Genomic DNA, 14,859 nt, shown 5'->3' with positions numbered 1-14,859 from the left:
ATTGGCATATTACATTCATTAACTACTTCAGGATATAATTACATTCCGCCTTAGCCGCCACGATTTGCAAGACAGTTTACATGCAATGTGCAAAATAAAAATGCTTTGTTCTGTAAAACAACAAAAATCAATAGCCACAGCATGTCTAAAATATTGTTTATAATGAATACAGTAAGTACTTACTAATAATAGCAAGTCTTTTGCTTAATATATGTACAAGTAACAGTTCATTTATGTTTTAGTCTCATTCCCTTGGCAAAGGTTTCTGAAAGCACATCAGTATCTGAGTGTTGTTGGGCTCTCTTGAGATATATCTCCGCTTGTGCCTCTTGCTTGTCTTCAGCAGATACAAAAGCCAAAATGTCAAATGTTTCTTTGACTTTGTTCTGTGTGTTGAGACACTTCTCTGCAATCTGTTTGAGCTTCTTGCCAGCTTGTTTTCTGTCATAGCTGTCTATGGGAATCGTGTATGCTATCTTGAAATGACAGATTGCTTTGTCATCATCCTTTCTCTTATCGAACAAAAACAAACCACGTGAGGTATGGCAGTGCTGCTTTTCAAAATCACATTGTGTCGCTTATCAGGCTGGTAAAGATCTTCTCTGGCTCTCCATGTTTCAAATATGTGGCATGGTACATCTGTGGGCAAAATTGTCTCCTGTCATGGAGTTTTTCTGGCAAGATGTTAAAATCTCTTAATATCTGATTTTTCCACACCCCATGTGAAAAGGCATTCCAGCTGAGTTAAGCTTCCGTGTTTTCATTGCTGGAGACATGAAGAAGTGAGATGTTATTGTGTATTTTTAATAACAGATATCAATGAATACAGTAAATATATGATTTCTGTAAAGTGCAGTTACCAGTTATTATGAATCTAATATTTAATATGCAAATGATTAAACTACCACAAATATAAATCTGTATGGGTACATTTTAAAAAATGTAAACTTGTGAATATGACAGCATTACTTTTAATACATTTTTTGAATGCTTTGTTTGAGGGACAAACTGTATAAGCATTTAAGATAGGTCTGTTTTTTCCTGTATGAAAACATAAAAAGTGACCCTTGCCCCATTTTACAAATGCAATAACGAATAGGCTTGTACAGACCTTTGCCCACTGCGCCGTCACATTCGATGTCACTAAAACATAAGTAAACCGCAGATGGATAAGTTTCTGTTTTGAGATAAATTACTAATGTTGTCTGTTACCTATTTGCCATACGCCCAATAAGGAGCTATTTAATGTTTCCGTTTCCAAATGACGTACGTGATATTTTGTAAAGTGAAAAAATGCAAAGAATAAAAATAAAATATAAATAATTGTTTTCATTTTAATAATAGCGGTAGAAGTGGGATTTTATAAGTGCATTTTTACACAACTTGTTTCCATACTTAATTAGAATTAGACAGGAAATAATAAAAGATTCCTTTGTCACGTGATCATTGTGGGGGACTGCGTGAAGTATTAATGTTAATCACCTGGGGCCGGTTGCACCAGGGCCATGTTCAAGTTCAAAGCGGTGCGCAATGTTTTGCTATGGTTTCCTGGTTGAACGTCATGTTTCCTGGAAACGTCTCGGGTTACTTGGCCCCATTGCATATAAAAAGTTGCTATGATTTACACCACTGGCTAGTGCGGTGGACGTAAGTCTGAAGAGCACGAACTAGACAGAAGGGCAAGAGGCCTCAAGAATATCCGGATGCACGGTGGAGAACGGAACTTTAGGCAAATAACTCGGGTGAGGATGCAGAATAGCTTTGACCATCCCAGGGGCATAATATAAACAGGACGGCGAGGTCGAGAGCGCCTGCAAATCTCCAACTCTCTTAAGAGAGGTGATTGCCATTAGAAAAAACATTTTAAAGGTCAGAAGCCTGACAGGCGCTGACTCCATAGGTTCGAAGGGGGCGCTAACTAGACTCTCGAGCACTGTCCCATGGAGGGACTGTCCATCTAGGAGGCATCAGCCGCCTCGCTCCAAAAATAAAGCGGGCGACTAAAGGATGTTTTCCACAGAAACCCCCTCAATCAGGGAGTGGCAGGCCGAAATGGTGGCCACATAAACCTTGAGTACCGGGGCTTGTCCCTGAGGACAGTTTATCTTGCAGAAACTCCAACACTGAAACGATCTGGCAGTAATTTGGTCTGCATGGTGTGCCATGCACCATCTGTAAATATCGCTCCATGTTAGGGCGTAGCTCCTTCTAGTGGAGGGAGGCCTAGCACTTAGAATAGTCTCTACTACATCAGGCAGAAGCTCGACATCTCTCAGCTGGTGCCCTACAGGGGTCAGGCATGGAGGGTCCAGAGCTCAGGGTGGGGATGAAACACTGTCCCCTTCGCCTGAGACAATAGATCTCTCCTGACTGGGATCGCCCTTGGCGTTCTGGTTGGCCAACGGGGAGCACATTCTGTGGCCCCTTTAACCAGCAGAGCTTGTAATTCTTGTGCCAACAGATTTGCTTGCTCCGGTTGCATGGACGTGAAGACCACGCCGTTGCGGAGGGCAGTATGCATATTTTATCCTGTAGCCCTGGTCTATGGTTCTTTCAACCCATGGAGAGATCGCTGGCAGTAGTTTAAACGCTGACAGCTTTTCTCCGAAAGTGGTATCAATTTTGGCACTTCTCATTGGGGGGATGCCAGATGTATGGCAGCTTGAGATATGGCAGGAGACAACCAAACATCTAGCATTCTTTTTGAAGCCGCTAATGCCTCCTCGTGACGTCTCGCCTACCGAAACCTGGTGACTATGGTATTAGCCGCACCACCAAACAGTCCAGAAGGCGAGATCGGGGCATCGAGGAGGAAGGCTCTTTCCCTGTCCCTGATGCCTGTGAGGTTCAACCACAGATGCCTCTCCGCAGCAACCAAAGCAGCCATAGAATGGCCGAGGGCACAGGCCGTTTGCTTGGTTGCACGGAGAGACAAATCTGTGGCGCAGCGTAGGTCTGAAAACGCTGCTTCGTCAATCAGCCCACCAGTGCTGACATCATCCAGTAGGTCAGCCTGGTACCCCTGCAAAACCACCATGGTGTGCAGGGCAGCACCAGCCTGACCCCCTGCCTGAAAGCCTTTCCCACCAGCGCAGATGTGACTCTGTAAGGCTTGGTGGGAAGAGAAGGCTTTTTCAGGGACGACGATGTCCCAGAGGAGGGATAGCTAGCCAGCGTCTCTTCCACCATGGGCATCGCTGTGTATCCCCTTGTCCATGCGCCAACGACGGTCGAATAAATCAACGTCGATGGCACGAAAACACGGGAGGAGTGAGGTTTCTGCCATAGCTTGCCGTGGAGATCCTCAACAAAAGGGAGAGCCCGATTTTGGGGCTCATCCCTCCAGCCACCCGACAGATATCTGTCGTTGAGCTTTGAACTCTTGGGAGCCTTTTTTTCCTGCGGCCAGTCGAGTTTGAGCCTGTCGACTGCCTTGGTTACCGGCCCAAGTAGATCCTCAACCGCTTTAATATTGCGAGAGAAACGCCCAGAGGCGGAGATATCTAACCCCGCAGAAACAAGGGAAACCTCGTCCTCCGCCGGCTCATATGAAGTCCCGGGGCACACTTCAGAAGCAGACGCGAGGACGTTGCAGTTCGGCGAATGCACGAGAGAAGCGGACGGATCTGTCTCCAGTGCCTGTGCGAAAACAAACCGCGAACCACAGGGTGAGGAAGAGGTGGCTCGCTCTCATTTAAAAAAGGAGAGCCGAGCACTCAGAACTCTGAATTCAAAAACATCACAGAAGTTCACACTCTCCCTTAAGTCCATGGGCGGCAAGGTCACCCCCCAAGCATTCAAAGCAAAACTCATGCTTATCGAAATTGCAGAGGATCCTCTCACAGGGAGGAACACATCTCCGATCCGAGTCAGTCATGGTTTAATTTTCCTTATTTTAACACTAGGCTAAGTAACTCAGAGAGTGCTTGGTCACTAGTGTAAGAATCTTGGTAATATTTTTTTTATATTAAAGATTTTGAAAACAATAAAGAGGGACACTTCTCCCTCACAACACACGCACACACACACAAAGCGGTCCTTGAAGACAAAAGAACCTGATGACGGGTCCGCATAACGTCGATCGGCGCCCGGCTTATTAGAAATCGTCGTTTTAATATTAATACGGCGATCCAAAGCACGCGAATTGTGATGCTGTTGGCTTTCGATACAGGTGCGGGTGTAATTAGCGACGTCACCTGCCAAGGTTATTTAAAGCCAAAATAATTTTTTGGCGTGTTTGACACACGTGCTTCACAACCGGTCGAACAAAGACTGTTCACCCATGGCGTTTGAAACGCAGCATAGAGTGTAGCTTTTGATAGAATGTCAGCCCAATCAGCAGCAACATGTATCTAACCACGCGGTATTAAAGTGACAGCTCGCACAGTTGGAAGAAAAGTTGTTTACAAATGTGTCTGCTGCAGCTCGGTATAAGCAACAATTGAAGATATTAGAATACATGTATTTGTAGGCTATTATTAAACACACACTTAAACCGATTTCACCAGGCTCCGAAAATTCCTCAAAAACAACTCAAAGAATGGCCTTCTCAGCTGCCTGTCACGATGAGATGAAGGAAAACAAGGAGCAGATCCATTTGCAGTAAATTATATATTTAAAATACGAAGTCGAAATACAAAGAGGTAAATTTACAAGAATGATACACACCAGACAATTGAACACAAGGGCTATATATTATATACACACAGATGAAGGGACAAACAGGTGATGAAACCAATACATGATAACGAGATAAAGCATGATGGGAACTGGAATCCTTACAAAACACGTGTTCTGTACAGACAGAGCACAGAATAGCATTGCGCCCTTAGGTGGTAAACCAAGGCACCAGCACCAGGGCGTGACACTTGACAGTTCAACTCGTGGGTCATCACAACAGGGTGTTTAATCGCACCACAGTTTACATTTAACTACTTATCAGTATAATCAAACACAGCTGGACTCAAATGACGGTGTAGAACAGAGGATCTGAAGAAATGGATAGCACCCGAGTTAAATATATGAGTGTCACAGCAAAGGGTCTGAATACTTAGGACCATGTGATATTTCAGTTTTCTTTTTTAATAAATCTGAAGAAATGTCAACAATTCTGTGTTTTTCCGTCAATATGGGGTGCTGTGTGTACATTAAAGAAGAAAAAGATGAACTTAAATGAATTTAGCTGAACTCAAATGGCTGCAAAATAAAAAAGAGTGAAACATAAATGAATTCTGTGTTTTTCCGTCAATATGGGGTGCTGTGTGTACATTAAAGAAGAAAAAGATGAACTTAAATGAATTTAGCTGAACTCAAATGGCTGCAAAATAAAAAAGAGTGAAACATAAATGAATTTAGCTGAACTCAAATGGCTGCAAAATAAAAAAGAGTGAAACATTTAAGTGGGTCTGAATACTTTCCGAACCCCACTGTAAATATATTAGCCTAGTAAAAAATGCATTCTTGGGTGAGGAAACACCACCAATACATTTACAAAACTGTGAGTGTATTCTAAATTAATGTAAAGATTATATTTACAACGATAAAACCGTTCTCATTTCCATAATTTTAGTTCCTATCGTCAGTTCGGACCTAACGCGACATCTAACAAATCACCAGGGGCGATTCTAGGTTTTCAATATTAGGGGAGGGGGGCTCAACCTCCAATGAGGATATATATATAGAGAGAGAGCCACACTCTAATCACCACATATTGTATACATTACTAAAATAAATAATTAAGAAAGAATATGCAGCAAAGCATAAATACAAATTATTATTATTCAAATGAATATCACATTAATCGGTCAATCTGCAACATTTATATTTCAAAGTGACAATAACAGCCACATCATAAAATAAATGTCACAATCAACTGCTGAATCACAATTTAGTAAGAATAACTTAATATGTTCCCTGCCATTCATTCTGATTAGCACTAGCGCTGTCACTCTCTGCATGACTGCGTGTTCATCTATTACCTCCACGATATGTTTTCAATTATTGATAAAAATACTGAAGCGTCTGATAAACGACATAGAGCTTCTTGGTACACTTTTATTTCCTCGGAACTCAGAACAATGAATGAATAACACTGCCGCACCGGGCTGAACTACAGTAACTCTAATCCGACCGTCTCTTTCCGGAGCTGTCAAAACTACCGTCGACTCTATAACTATAGCACATCATCATTAATAAAACTTTCTGTGTGCTACAATATCATCTTGATCGTCGAAGTATGCAGTCATTGGTGTTTAGTGCTTTCATTTTGCTTGAGGTAACGTTAACAAATAGTTAACGGCAGTAAACGCACGTAAAACTTTTAAACAGTAATGGGAAAGGGTATTGTATCGCTTCCACATCATATTAAGATGCATTTATAACAAAGAATGGCAAAAATGCAGATGTCATGTTAATGAACACACCTTGTAAAGTTACTCTGCTATTGATGTTAACTCCAATGTGCTGCTGTGTGAACTGAAGAATGCGCTAAATAACGCAGCCTAACGCCGTTTTCATAATAAGAGTTTTAAAGGGCAATATAAAGCGTTCTCGAATTCTTTTACAGATTACATTATTACACACAATATTTTAGGGGGGCTAAGATAGTACTTTATGGGGGCTTTAGCTCCCCTAAAAAGGGCCTAGCAACGACACTGCAAATCACCATAAAAAGCGGCGATTTTGGCTACATTCTTTCATACAGCCTCTCTCTAGGTAACCATGTACATATTTACAGACGACGTGTGTCGATAACAGTGACAGGTTGTTGGAAACGCTGTTTTGGTCTCATTTCATTCAGGAGTCACCTGTCATATCAGCTTATTGAAAAGTCGCAAGATTTGTCGCGTTCTGCTTCTCCTGAACAAAAGCTGCTATATCTATGCGGCTTGTAAAAGTTACTGAATCAAGAGACAGACTCGCGGACGTTAGAAACATGTTTTGTGTGCACACTTGCGAGTGTGCGGGCCAGAGAGACACACGGCAGAATGAATTTAGCGAAAAAATTGTAATGTGAAATTTTCTCCCACTTTCTTGGGGCCCAAGGGCTTTTTTATGTTAACAAATACAACCTTTTTGTTGTGTTACCTTTTTATTTTGTATTGAGCTCCATATCATAAATACATGTCATATATATCACATACACATTAAAAATTATATGTATATGTCTATATCTAAATTAGTATAAATTGGAATTACATACTGTAGTTCAACACACTGAGCGTCAGCAATAATGTGATTTCCTCCTGTCAACGTCGCAGAACCAACTGCCAAATCCAACCAGTAGGTGGCAGCATTAACCTCGTAAAAAGGAAAAGAACTGTTCCAACTTTACAACAGGCTTTCCTAGAAGCGAATGGAAGGTACGGAACATGAATAGTAAACGTCATATTTTGTACAACAAATTTATGAACATTTTAAAGGTAAAATAGTGTGAAATTATTAATTTACGTCAAACCCGATAGGCCTATTTCAATAGCCAACCAGGTGTGACTTTGTTGTGTAAAGTGAATAGGCTAGCCTAAAGAATGACACTGGCTAATCGTGTTTTTTAGTATATTGAATATTTTTATTATTATTATATTTTACAGTTTGAATAAGATTTATAATAAGATTTATTTTACTAGATTTGAGTCAACAGAATTACTAGATTTAAATCCATGTTTAAATGTTAATAATCTATCTGTTAAACATAAAACGTGGTAAAAATCTTCCATTCAACAAAGTGGCAAGAAAAAACCTGGAAATTCCGACAGGAACAATTTTTTGGGCAGGGTTGGACGTCACAAAAAGGGGGCGTAGTTTGTACACCACACACGTATAGGAGTATAAGTAGCAGTAAGGCAGTGCTTCAATTCAAACAGAACTATACAGAGCTGAAAAGATGTCTGGACTTCAGTACATCTGGGACTGCGTTCTAGGATACGAGACCTTACTGAGGTCTCCATTCTTCCCGGTGATCTTCTCTCTTACAGTTTACTTATGCTTCTGCCTACCCTTTGTGGTTCTGGACATCCTATCTCCCAAAGTGGCACTGATACAGAGATACAAGCTTCAGCAGAAATCCAATGTGACATGGACTATGATGTGGAACTGCCTCGCACTGTCACTCTACAACCATGCAATGTACATCTTCCCACTAAGCGTCCTACACTGGTACTGGAGACCAGTGAGCTACCTAGCGACTGCACCTGGGATCTTTGAGGTTGTGAGGGATCTCGCAGCCTGCCTACTTCTCTTTGACTTTCAGTACTTTGTTTGGCATCTACTTCATCACAGAGTGCCTTGGCTGTACCGCACTTTCCACAAGGTGCATCACAAGAATACGGCCACATTCGCACTGACCACGGAGTACTCGGGGGCTTGGGAGACTTTGTCATTGGGATTCTTTGCTGCAGTCAATCCAATGTTACTTGGAGCTCATCCAATGACAGAGATGCTCTTCCATATTCTGAACATGTGGCTGTCAGTGGAGGATCACTGTGGATATGACCTGCCTTGGGCTACACACCGACTGGTGCCCTTTGGACTGTATGGAGGAGCACCGCATCATGATGTTCACCATCAGAAGTTCAAGTCCAACTTTGCACCCTACTTCACCCACTGGGACAAACTCTTTGGCACTTTGCATTCTGAATGAACTGAACACTTGGAACACACCAGATGAACTGACTGCCTGGACCTTTTAAAATAAAAGTATATTTATCCTTTTGTCATTCCATGAATGAGTACGCTACTAACTAAAAAAACTCTTGAAAATTGAAGCTTCTTAGCTTTATACTGTATGTGTTTTGTTGAACGTCTCTATTTAAGTGTGGTTGTCACACAATATAAATTATTTGAATTATTTGAAACTCTTACTTTGATATTTATGATGCTGTTTTCGTACCAAATGTATTATGTAGAATTGTGAAGATTTTTTTTTACAAAACTATATATTAAAACTGTGAATTCAACACTTTAATATGTTGTGTGTGTGAGAGTTTATGATGTTAATTTTTTTTTTAAAATCAAGAGCAAGTGATTTAGTGAATTTGATGACCTAACTAGAGTTATAGTGACAAACACAATTTTGGATGATACATTCTCAATATATATTAGAATTACAGCATAATTCGTAATAAATATTTAATTAAATGTATGCTAAGTAATGCAAGATCAAATTGATTTTGATATAAAGTATTTTATTAAAGGCAGGATCATGCACAGGTTGTGCGTTTGACACCCATGTAAACATATGTTGTGGAAAGCACCCTAGGTCACTTGGGAAAAAAGCATCTGCCAACTAAGTGTAATGTCATCTAAATTATTTTAATACTTAAAATCCACAGACCATTTATTTTTTGTAATAAATAAGACATCGCTCTTTCTACAATCGTTCTAATACCCGCATGATTTCTTCCTTGTGTCAACATAAGAACGACATCTTTTTGCACTATGGTGGACACAGTCGTGTTGGGACAGAGCGATTTCCTGCAAATCTATAATACAACGCTAGAGTGGCCGCTGTAAATCAAAAACTGCGGGTTTATGATATTTACACATGCTTTTAAACCAAAAAAGCCAACAACAACACAAGCAAAAGACCACGTTTAGGTGCAGTGGCGGTTCTACATTGAATTACACCCTGGGCAAGACCCCCTTCTAGGGCCATCCTCGCCCAAAAAAATAGTAATTTTTCATTATAACAACATAAGTGAAAAATATATTTCTCAATTGCACAAATCCTTCATTAGAACATTTGAAAAACACACTTAAGAGAGTGCAGTTATTTCACTATTGCAATTACTAAAGATACACTGTTACAATGTTAAGAGACACCCGATATAATCACAATGGCCATATGCTGCGACCCGATTTCTTATATTTCTCATTCAGACGTAGTGAACTACTTATTTTGTTCACCAATCAAGTCCAACCCCTAATCCTTATCCTCATAGAAAACTGTTGGCAGTTTTTTTTATTTTAATAAAATCACCATTATACACACGCTGACAGTCTGGTCCCAATTAACTAAATCACCTTAATAAAACAGCATGCCTCTTAAGTGTGTTACAGTGATTGTTTACCCATGTATGTGTGTGTGTATGTGTCTACATCCATGAAGAATAGATTTAAGTTAAACTATACACAGTTACGTTAAATACTCCTGACTCTTAAGTGAAGTTAAGAGTAGAAAAATAAATAATTATACTGCATGCGATGTTATAGCATATGGCTATAGCGATTCTCGGGTGTGATCAACTTGCATTAAAGCTCTATATTTTCAGTTATTTCTAAAGAAGAATATTTTTTCTTCACCAATATCTGCGATATCCAATAGGCTCAAAAGCAGTGTTTACGTTCCATACCTCCAACATGGCCGACTTCCAGAATTGGTAACCACATTACCACATACCTATTTTTAACCGGCCATTTCACACAGCTTTTGTGCATGGCACCTGCTCAGCAAGCAGGTGTGCCAATTTCCCAATTCCCCACACTGTGAAGTGATAGATAATAGGAAACCGCTTCGTGGCGGGGGCGCTGAGGATTATTTTTAGTTTTTAATTGGTCGTGCTGCCCCACATGTAACATGAAAACATATTCGCCTGTGCCCAAAACCACTGCTGTTTAGGTGAAATAAATGTAAAACATATAGAACCCGAAGAGTTTGGTTCCAAAATGAAATTACTCCGTTTTTTTATCATGTATTTTTTATTGTGCATTCAAATTAATATGAATCAAACTAAAGTTGCTTTGTTTTGATTTAAGCCATAATAACTAAATAAACAGTTTAGTAAAAAAATAAACAGAATAAAAACATTTTGTGATCTCATTTGGAACCAAACTCTTCATATAGAATAAAGATTGCAGAAAAGAAGTAAACATACTGTAAAGTGATTAAAGGAAATAAATTCTGTGTTCAATATACAAATATGATTAAAGCAGATAAAGTTATCATGTTCTATAATAATATGTTCTGCTGTACAGTAGAGGGGATTGCCCATATTGTTACATTACGCTCTTACATTAGACAATGACAAATATAAAAAAGTGAAATAACAACATGAATCACTTTCCATGAGTTGTTATTAATAACAGTTCCGGTTTCTTACACTGCCAAATATAGAGTTTTATTTGACTAGACATCCTGAAAAGACAATGGAGAATTTCCTAAATCTTGTGTGATTTCCCAGAATTCACATAATAGATGTAGGGCCTGCATGTTTGTCCAACATAATTAAGGAAGTGAAAGTTAGAGTAGTTTTAATCTGCTATTAGGAAATGCATTGAGTTAAGATATTGCTTGAATTAAGTTTCTGTTTAAGGTGTGAGATACATTTACATTACATGTACATATAGTAGTCATTAGTATTACATACACATGTACATACACAAGTCATTTAGCAAATGCTTTTATCCAAAGCGACTTACAAAGACTTAGGGAGCTACAAGCAATATGTAACAAAGGAGCCATAATACCTTAGGTGCCAATACAAAGTTACTGGTTTCAACAAAAGCTAGACCACTACTTGTTGAGAGAAAGGATTTTTTTTCATTTGTCTGTCAGGTATTCACAGAAGAGTTGGGTTTTAAGTAGTTTTTTGAATGTTTAAAGAGATGTGGTTGACCGGACAGAGTTAGGAAGAATGTTCCACAAGGAAGGAGTAAGAATGAGCGAGAAAGTGATTTACTGTCCTCATGAGAAGGTAATACAAGATTCGAAAAACAACATTCAAAAGACTACTTGGTTTGCTGAACGCAGGGTTCTTGATGGGGTGTAGGAGTGGAGGAGGGTATGAAAGTAAGCCACTGCAGATTTTACATTTACATTTAGCAGACGCTTTTATCCAAAGCAATTTACAGTGCACTTATTACAGGGACAATCCCCCTGGAGCAACCTGGAGTAAAGTGTCTTGCTCAAGGATACACTGGTGGTGGCTGCTGGGATCGAACCAGCAACCTTTTGATTTACCAGTTCCGTGGTTTAACCCACTAGACCACCATCTCCACCATCTTCAGATCCAGTGATAGTCCTGTAGGCAAGCATTAGTGATTTGAATCTGATACGGGCTTCGACCGGTAGCCAGTGGAGTGAGATGAAAATGGGTGTCACAAGAGCCCTTTTGGGCTGTTGGAAGAGATGACTTGTAAAAGATTGATTGACAACTTGACACTCAAGATGACTTTGAAAAGGAAAGAACAGAAAAAGGAACTGAAATGGGTCTACAGTTTGCATTGTAATGTGAACAGTTGACAGGCTTTCCTGTAGTTCAGTGGTAAGAGCATGCCGCTAACAACAGCAAGTTCCCAGGGGATTGTACACACTAAGAACCAAATCTATAGGATATTGCAATGTAGGTCGCTTTAAGCATCTACCAAATGCATAAATGTAAATTTCATCTGACTATCTTTAAAAAAGATGACTGCTTTCAATGAGAATTAACGTTAATACACATTTAAAACAAAGTAAACTGAAATCCATGCTGTGAAGTATATTTGAATAAACAGTATGCGCATACAAGTAAGGACTCAAAAGGTCACTTTTAAATGAATAATGTTAAAAAATAGTAATAAGTTGGAATTTATTGAGACAATGCATAAGGCTTACATATTATTTAAATGTATAATACAAGTACCCATTTTAAAACTTTGAATAAATGTTGCATGAATGTAACATGTAATAGCTGAGCTTGAATAATAATATGATCTTGCCTTGGTTTGAGTGTTATTTCAATAGGCATCCTGAAAAAGACAATGGAGAATTTCCTAAACCATGTCTGATTTCCAAAAAATGCCACCACAAAACCTGTAGATGTTTTTGAAACAATATTAATGAAATCTAGTTTCTGATCTGATATTAGAAAATGCATCAGAGGTCTGCTGTTACTGGTAGATTTTTATGTAAACAGAATTTACTTTGTGTAACCTGTTCATCGTGAGGTCTTATCTAAGAACTTAGTCTAAATCTATACTGGTGTTGCATATCCACTCTTTAGTTTCAATGTGTGGAAGAACTTCATGCCTCATATTCATACTGCTATTAGAAAAACATTGTTGATGTAGGAATAGTATTTATTTATAGGTTGTATGAATGTGTAAATTATAGGAACAAAAGCATATTGTTTGAATCAGACCGCTGTCTGAATGATTTCTGTCTTGGGACCAGCTACACATGTGGCTAATAAGAACACTTTTCTGGTTTGCTCTGGAAGAACATCTATTATTTGTTTATTAAATAAAAAATATACCAGAAAAGTTTGAAGGTTAAAGAATTGTTAACTAGTGTTAAGTAGGCTTGGTGCATGATTTTCAGGGAAAAAGAGAACTTTACCTTGTGTTCTGCAGTCAATCTTTCAAGTACAAGCAGCTGTCTACTTTTTGCCTTCTTTTTAGTCTTAGGAAATTTTATTTGAATATTTAGATACATTATATCGGCCAAAATATCAGTTATCAGCTTTCAATGTTAAAGAATTGTCGGTTATCGTCATTGCCCAAAATGTACATATCGGTGCATCCTTACAATATACACATCACATACTTTTAGCATTTTTCAAAATGAATGGACAATGTCACAGTCAAATAGAAGTCGAAGTTGAATTTAATATCTCAAATATTTTTACTAACAGTATTATTGGGAGTTTAAATGGAAAGCTTTAATGTGATTTTTTCTGCACAATGGTTGTCTCAAATCTGTACTTATTTTAGGTGACAAACAGATATGACCAGCTATTCTAAGTCAAAGACCCCAAAAAGTGAAAATCTGTTTCCTTGGAACACAAAACTTACTGTAACCCCTCTAACAAGAACTGAAGCTTGCGTAATACTGTGAACAAAAGGTTGTTATAGTACCTCTGGGGATAGTCAAGCACAAATGCATTCCACAACTTTCTACACAAGTAAGACAGACAGTGTTTTGCAGAGAGAGTAGAGAGTGAAAGATTAGCTGGGTTCAACGACACTGATGCATGCACTCCTATACTTTAGATGTAACTTAATAATATAAACATTTCAAGACTATTGTTACTTTTGTGTGGAAATTAACATTATTGACATATTAAAATCTACTGTATAAAGGGTGCATACTAGTTGAGGACTCTGTTTGATATAGTATTTATCAGTTTGAAAAAAATGACAAAATATTTAAATTTATATTGTGCTGCCTTGAAATAATTTGTTTCTCATAACAGCAGATATTCCACAAGACCGAAAACAACTAAATAGTTATTTTTATCCTCTGCTACATTCTATTTATGGGTCAGACTAGCACTCCATGTCGTTATGGATAACAGCGTCTACTACATGCTTGAATGTAAATCTAAATGCAAATTATATTTTGTTGTTTCCTCTGCTTTATTCTGAGTACTCAATCATATTCCATTGCAAGATAGTGATCACTGAGTAATGGATGCTTTACCTAATAACTGGTCATGTGACCTTTACCAAATCTACTTCAAATTCATGTGTACATCGAGGTTTTGCTGTAGGCAGGAAACCTCAGGCGGAAAAAACTCTACCACACAGTCTTTCACTAAACAGTGGAATGATTTGACAAAAACACAAAATACAACGCTTTTAGGCAAAAATATATATATATGCAGACAAAAACAACAGCAGTAGTCAGATCACCACAGCATAGCTTTCATTTGAGGAGGAAATTGGGGTGTATGACAAAATCAGAGTCTGAGTCGTGTTTACGCTTCGGAGGAAAGTAGAACAGTGCTGAGGAGATGATTGTCTACTTGCCATCATTATGGTTTTTTGTTATGGATTGAGGCATTTCCAGTGACATAGCTAATAAAAACCTTGAAGGCAACATTTCTTTCAGCATATGATGCAGTTTAACCAAATGCAAACGTGCTCCAGGGCACATAAAAT

The 14,859-nt window shown here is 38.7% G+C and overlaps 1 protein-coding gene across 1 annotated transcript; it reads left to right on the top strand.

Annotated features, from left to right (window-relative positions):
* The first annotated feature begins 7,870 nt into the window (after positions 1-7,870).
* LOC130439170 (cholesterol 25-hydroxylase-like protein) lies at positions 7,871-8,946 on the top strand. The gene has a single exon (XM_056771636.1). It carries the CDS (start codon positions 7,883-7,885, stop codon positions 8,636-8,638), a length of 756 nt encoding a protein of 251 aa, XP_056627614.1. The 5' UTR covers positions 7,871-7,882; the 3' UTR covers positions 8,639-8,946.
* Positions 8,947-14,859: the final 5,913 nt, after the last annotated feature.

The sequence above is a fragment of the Triplophysa dalaica genome, chromosome 17 (assembly GCF_015846415.1).
Source record: "Triplophysa dalaica isolate WHDGS20190420 chromosome 17, ASM1584641v1, whole genome shotgun sequence".
In the NCBI taxonomy this organism is placed as follows: Eukaryota; Metazoa; Chordata; class Actinopteri; order Cypriniformes; family Nemacheilidae; genus Triplophysa; species Triplophysa dalaica.
This window is presented reverse-complemented; position numbering and strand designations above follow the sequence as displayed.